This window comes from Pelophylax lessonae (genome assembly GCF_965119305.1).
Source record: "Pelophylax lessonae genome assembly, chromosome: 1".
NCBI lineage: Eukaryota > Metazoa > Chordata > Amphibia > Anura > Ranidae > Pelophylax > Pelophylax lessonae.
The window spans coordinates 44,723,996-44,731,293 of NC_138768.1; the positions used below are offsets into that span (position 1 = coordinate 44,723,996).

General features: G+C 42.2%; 1 protein-coding gene across 1 annotated transcript; it reads left to right on the forward strand.

The window, feature by feature from the left end:
• The first annotated feature begins 1,919 nt into the window (after nucleotides 1-1,919).
• Nucleotides 1,920-3,212, forward strand: LOC309566355 (uncharacterized protein). Its single transcript, XM_082271482.1, has one exon. It carries the CDS (start codon nucleotides 2,244-2,246, stop codon nucleotides 3,099-3,101), a length of 858 nt encoding a protein of 285 aa, XP_082127608.1. The 5' UTR covers nucleotides 1,920-2,243; the 3' UTR covers nucleotides 3,102-3,212.
• Nucleotides 3,213-7,298: the final 4,086 nt, after the last annotated feature.

Sequence of the window (7,298 nt, forward strand, 5' to 3'; positions counted from 1 at the left end):
TTTTCTAAGTCGGAGCGACTTGTGTCAATCCTATTAGAACAGGTCCTGTAGCAGTCAATGGACCGCGAGGGACTTCAAGTCGCTCTAGTGTGAATGGGCTCTTATACAAGCTGTACACTCACTACTTTACATTGTAGCAAAGTGTCATTTCTTCAGTGTTGACACATGAAAAGATAAGAGAACTTGACAGATATGATACGCCCTTTTAGATTCACTGAATGGTATTCTTCTAGGGACACGGTCGATTTTTCTGGCAACATAAGGGTTGCAACCTATATAGGCTCAGGCTGAATCTTGAATCTCCAATCCCCCTCCCCCCCCCCCTTTTTCTTCTGTTTTTTTTTGTGTGTTTGTTTTGATTTTTTTGTTTCTTTTTCGTGTTTTTTTATTTTTTTCTGTTCTTCTCCTTTTTTTCTTCGTTGTCTATTTATGCAAAGCCTTGGAGTGTTTGACCCAAGTAATTGGCTGCATTAACACTGCTTTATATTTTTTGTCTGATTTTGTATGTAAAAAGGAAAATAAAAATGTATAAAAAAATAAATAGAAATATTTACAAAAATATGAGGGGTGTACTTACTTTTGTGAGATAATGTATATATATATATATATATATATATACATACATAGGCATGTGTGTTTGAGCTTTGGGGTGCAGCACACCCTAATGCAATAGGATGCGCACACCTATGAAGCCAGTGAAAAACGAAGGTGTGCATCCAAGTGCATGTAGATAGGAAGTAATAAGGAGGACATGGGGACGTTTCTCTGCGAGATCCTCCGTCTCATTGACAACCACCACTCCACTGTAAGCTATTTAAACTTTAGTCGTTCCAAAATACTTTTCTTTGGATGCATGATTGGTTCCATTTTACATATATATTATATATTTTTTAGAAATTAGAAATGGGCCTGCTCCTGAGGAAGTGAAAATAATTCACAAAACGCGTTGAGCCATGGAGGCCATTCCAATTTTTCCACCATACTCAACATGCATCCTAACATCAACATTCATTGTTAGGATGCATGTTGAGTATGGTGGAAAAATTGGAATGGCCTCCATGGCTCAACGCGTTTCGTGAATTATTTGGTTTATCCTGATGACAGGATAAACCAAAAGAAATTTTTGGTTTATCCTGTCATCATTTTCAAACATTTGTTATGGTTTTAGTATGTTAATAATGTACCTCATGTATGTCCCCTCTTATTTGTCTCGTATCCATTGTACTTAATATTATCTGCCATTTACAGTTTAATAAACACACAATGACCAATCCTATGCTTCTCTATGCTTACCAGCAGATGTATATGTGCTATTGTTATCATTATGTTTATACTGGTCACACCTCATGCAAAGTCCCACATTTTTCTTGAACACTATGTGTTCTCATTTTCTTCTGTAGATAGGAAGTAGCTAAAAAAGGCTGCAGGAGATCAGCATGGCTGAGATCAAGCAAAGGATGAACAAAGGTATTGACAGTATTTTTTTTTTAAAACTATTTATAGTACACAGTACTCTGGCAAACCAAATGTCATCCGGTTAGGTTTTACATCTGCTTTATAAGCAAGTTCTACTCTGGTTACCATGCTGGACGGTCACACTGCATTTAAAAACCCGCCAGCTCCAGCTTGTTAATTGCTTCTCGTTCTCTGGAATAATCCTGCCTATTCATTAGCCACTTTCCCCTTCTATCCTTGTTATCATTGTCTATGTAACTGCAACCTGCAACACTAAGCTCCATATCCTGTGAATGATTAACAGCCTCCGTCTCCCAAAAGCAGCTCGTTGGGAAATATTCCGATTCCCATTTGCGAAAAGGTTACAGTGTGTTTTCCGTTGACTTTGACAGCCGTATCGCATTGTGAAGTCTAATTAACACCGGTGAAGTCTCGTATGCAGAGAAGGTTGGAGTGCGGGTTAATTTTCAAAGAGGATCCTTGTTTGGAATGAAAGTATCTTGTGCAGTGGTCCTAAAAATACAACAAAAGACGGTGAAGAAAAGGCAAGCAGAAATCATATCTCAAAGAACATAAGCTGCTCCAGGGAGAGAGAGAGAGGACGCCACGTGAATTTCACCACAAGTGTACAAGTAGCCTTTTAAAAGCTCCTTATCTTCGGTTGCCATGCCAATGACGTACAAACCGAAGGATGACGTTTGCAGAGTTTCTATGTTTTATAAACAGAACTTGAGTTCCCTTGGAGAGATTTCTTTCTTGCTACATCCATTTCACATGAGAACGAGGCGATGTTATCAACCACAGCTCCAATTACCATCAAAAGTGCTCTGGAGACCATGCTCAAGCACAAGGTACTTAAAATGAATAAGTCGTCAAGCCACGTGGTCAACAAGAAGAAAAACATCTTTGACATCGTGGTGACTCCAGACCGCATCCCAAAGTTCATCATTCCTTCGCTAGACGTGGATCACGTTTTCTTGCACGTTGACCCGATGGAAGGGACTCCTGAAGCTAAAAGAGAGTTGCAAAGAGCTAGGAGAGACGTTGCCCTATCTCCTAGAGCCAAGAGGAGCTATTCCGATTCCAATGTTAGGAAAGCAAATTTACTGAGGGGCAGAAGCCTTCAAAGAAAAACATTGGAGTTGACTTCAGAAGAGCTGGAGAAGGTCGATGACCATTCAGACCCTTCTACAAGAGCTGCCTTGTCTTTGCCTCATCTTCCAAAAATTACCACTCCTTATGGGTTTCTCACGCTTGGTGAGTGCCCTCATATCAGGAGGAAGGAATCGCTTTACTTTGATCTTGACGTCTCAGAAGCTCCACCTGCTTTGTCTAAGAAAAAAAATAACTTTTTCACCATTGTAAAACCCATCAGCCCTCTACATAAGCAGCAAGACCAGAAAGATTATCCAATGCCTCCCAATAAACCTACAAGATCGATGTCCTGGGAGGCCCTTTGTTTCGGCCCATCCAGTTTACCATTTTCTATGACGAGCCAAGAGTGCTCTGCAAAGTGTGAAAAGAAAATGTTTAGTTTTTGGAGGAAGAAGCAGCTGCCTGGTGCAAAATGTACGACCTGTCAAAGGGAAAGAAAGGAGAAAGGGCAAGTGACAGTTGGACGGACCCAAAGCAGCCCTATATCCTGATAAACTGTTATGGAAGGAGGATATCTCTTTGCATGAGGCACAAATCTGTTGCACTTTCAAAGCACTTTTCTTACAATTCTAAATGACTTTGGAGATTGATTTATGATTAACCGCTTTAATGTGCTAAACATTTTTTTTTAAATGGATTTAAGTGGTTTTAAGTTCTTGTTATTATTAAAATAATAATAATAATAATTATTATTATTACTATATTTATTATTATTATTATTATTATTATTATTATTATTATTATTATATTGTTATTATTAATAGTATTATTTGTATTATTATCTTTATTTCTATTATTATTGTTGGTATTGTTATTAATATTATTATTATTATTCAAAGTAGATGTAAACACTAACTAGGTTGGCTAAAGTGTATCATAAATATCCTGATCCTGATAACCTGTTATGGAAGGAGGATATCTCTTTGCATGAGGCACAAATCTGTTGCACTTTCAAAGCACTTTTCTTGCAATTCTAAATGACTTTGGAGATTGACTTATGATTAACCGCTTTAATATGCTAAATGTTTTTTTTTTTTAAATGGATTTAAATGGTTTTAAGTTCTTGGTATTATTAAAATAATAATTATTAATATTATTATTATTATTATTATTATTATTATTATTATTATTATTATTATTATTATTACTATATTTTTATTAATATTAGTATGATTATTACTATATTATTATTATTATTATTATTATTATTTTTATTATTATCATTATTATCATTATTATTATTATTATCTTTATTTCTATTATTATTGTTGGTATTGTTATTAATATTATTATTATTATTATTATTATTCAAAGTAGATGTAAACACTAACTAGGTTGGCTAAAGTGTAACATAAATAATTTACTTAAAAAAAATAAAAAATAAAATACTTTTTTTCACCTTACTTCATCCTTTGTTGCATTTCAGTGCTGCTGATTTCTGGCAGCCTATTTGCAGACATTTCAAGCCTACATGCCGTTGATAGATGCTTGTGGAATCCATTGGAGGCCCGTGTGCCAAAGTGACAATGCAGGTATGCAGTTTGCAAACAAAGACACCCTGTAACAGGGAGGGCCTGAACAAGGATTTTCATGGCAGGATCATTATTATTATATAGGATTTATATAGCACTGACAGTTTACGCAGCGCTTTACAACTTGAGGGTAGACAGTACAAATACAATACACTTTAATACAGTAGGAATCAGAGGATCCTGCTCGTTAGAGCTTACAATCTAAGATCAGGTATTAGTTTAATGAAAGCTGCAGATTTTGAAAAAAAAAAAAAATTACTTTTGAAATGACACTACCATGCTCAAGATCATAAGAGATTTAGCAACTGGGTTTACAGGTATTATTTTTTTTTTTTTTTGATTTTACATATTTTATATTGGCTCATACCGGGGCTGGGGGCTAAACTGTTTTTTTTTTTTTTTTAATTGGTATACTACATTTATTTTATAATTTTTTTCTTTATCAAAGCAGTGGAATAATACACAATGGGGTTTATTTACTAAAGGGATATAGACTGTGCACTTTGCAAGTGCAGTTGCTCCAGAGCTTAGAAAATGAGTGCAGCTTCACTTTGTAAAGAATACCCAATCATATGCAAGAGAAATAAATAAATATTTTTTGCTTTTTGCATGATTGGATGATAGAAGTCAGCAGAGCTTCCTCTTATTTTCTAAGCCCTGGAGAATGCAACTGCACTTGCAAAGTGCACAGCCTATTTGCCTTTAGTAAATCAACCCCTCTGTGAACACTGAACAGTATTTGTTTCCTGTATTGTTGAAATGTATGTCAAGCCAACATTTTTTTAGTTTAAGGCCCCGTTCACATAGGGGCGATCCGACTTGGGGGGGCGACCTCCGAGGTCGCCGGTGCGAGCAGCGCGCCGCGACCTCGGAGCGGCCGCCACGGACTTCATAACATTGAAGTCTATGGCGGTTGCCTCCTGGTCGCCCCAAAGAAGCTCCGAACCCTTTTTCTAAGTCAGAGCGACTTGTGTCGCTCCTATTAGAACGGGTCCGCAGCTTCCCTATGGAAGGCGACCTACGGCGACCTGTGAGGCGACCAGGTCTCCTTACAGGTCACCTTAGTGTGAACGGGGACTAAGAGTTGGGAGAGTAAAAACAAATCATAATACCTGAACACAGTTTTGAAAACATAAAACATACTGACACTAAATTGAGAATTATTTTCCTACCTAAAATACACCTAAAATACACTGACCTTGGACGTAACCTTGACCCTAAGGCTGCATTCACATGTCAGCTTATAATCGCGGGCAGAACCGCCGCGGTTCCGCCCGCGATTCGGAGATTTATTGCAAATCGCGGGACGCCTAGCGTTGCCCGTTGATTTGCAATAGCCCCCCAAACGCCGAGCGATGTTGCCGCGATTTACGCCCGCCGAATCGCGGCAACATTGCGCAAACAAAATCGCGGGACGCAATACGCTCCAAAAAAGTACAAGAGCTTCTTTGGAGCGTATTGTGTCCCGCGATTTTGTTTGCGCGATGTTGCCGCGATTCAGCGGGCGTAAATCGCGGCAACATCGCTCGGCGTTTGGGGGGCTATTGCAAATCAACGGGCAACGCTAGGCGTCCCGCGATTTGCAATAAATCTCCGAATCGTGGGCGGAACCGCGGCGGTTCTGCCCGCGATTATAAGCTGACATGTGAATGCAGCCTAAAGCCAAGCCTGACACTGATGTCGGTCAAACCCCTCGTTATTTTTTCTTGTTTTAACACACACTTTTCTTTGTTTACACATTTCTCCTCTAGCAAGGGGAAAAAGATGCAATGGGCTTGATTTACTAAAACCGGAGAGTGTAAAATCTGGTGCAGAATCTCTCAATCCATTAGCATCCTGAGCCTCCCCGGGTGTCCGAGCTAAGCCATGGGCTCCCTGTGATTGGCTGAGCTGTTCATGTGCGGTGGCGGACAGTTGGCTGGCCTGTGGTGATCGCGGTCGGCACAGCTGCTTGCTCCCGCCTCGCTGTAGCCGGGGCTTCCGCTCCGGATCTCTTCGTCCGTCACAGCAGAGCATGGGAGACAAAAAGAGTCCTACCAGGTAAGTGGTGCTGGGGGACACGGCTGCAACCCTTCCTCTCCTCTGTCCACCTGGCTCCATTCTACCCTCCACTTGGCTCTGTCCACCCCTCCACCTGGCTGTACCTCTCCTCTGTCCACCTGGCTCTGTCTTCTCCTCCACCCGGCTTCTGTCCTCCCCTCCACCTAGATGCAACCTCTCCTTTCCTCTGTCTACCTGGCTCCATCCTCCCCTCCACCTGGCTGCATCCTCCCCTCTCCTCTGTCCACCTGGCTCTGTCCTCCTCTCCACTTGGCTCCATCCTCCCCTCCCCCTGGCTGCATCCCCTGCTCTCCTCTGTCCACCTGGCTCTGCCCTCCCTTTCACTTGGCTTCATCTCTTCCTCTCCTCTGTCCACCTGGCTCCACCCCCCTCCACCTGGCTTTATCCCCCCTCTCCTCTGTCCACCTGGCTGCATCCCCTCCTATCCTCTGTTCATCTGGCTCCATCCTCCCCTCCACCTGGTTGCATCCCCTCTTTTCCTCTGTTCACCTGTTTCATCCTCCCCTCCACCTGGCTGCATCTGCTTCTCTCTTCTGTTCACCTGGTTCCATCCTCTCCTCCACCTGGCAGCATTCCCTCCTCTCCTCTGTTGATCTGGCCCCGCCCTCCTCTCCACCTGTCTGCATCCTCCCTCTCCTCTGTCCACCTGGCTGCATCACCTCCTCTCCTCTGTCCATCTGGCTCTGCCCTCCCCTCCACCTGGCTACATCACCTCCTCTCCTCTGTTGATCTGGCTATGTCCTCCCCTCCACCTGGCTGCATCCTCCCTCTCCTCTGTCCATCTGGCTCCATCCTCCTCTCCACCTGGCTGCATCCACTCCTCTCCTCTGCTCCTCTGTTGATCTAGCTGCATCACCTCCTCTTCTCTGTTGATTTGGCTCCATCCTCCCCTCCATCTGGCGGCATCCTCCCTCTCCTCCGTCCATTTTGCTTTGTCCTCCCCTCCACCTGGCTGTATCCTCCCTCTCCTCTGTTCATCTGGCTCTGTCCTCCCCTCCACATGTTTGCATCCTCTCTCTCCTCTGTCCATGTGGCTCTGTCCTCCCCTCCACTTGTCTGCATCCTCCCTCTCCTCTGTTCATCTGGTTCAGTCCT

Excerpts from the sequence above, each read along its gene's own strand:
- LOC309566355 (XM_082271482.1), top strand. The coding sequence starts at position 2,244 with ATGTTATCAACCACAGCTCCAATTACCATCAAAAGTGCTCTGGAGACC.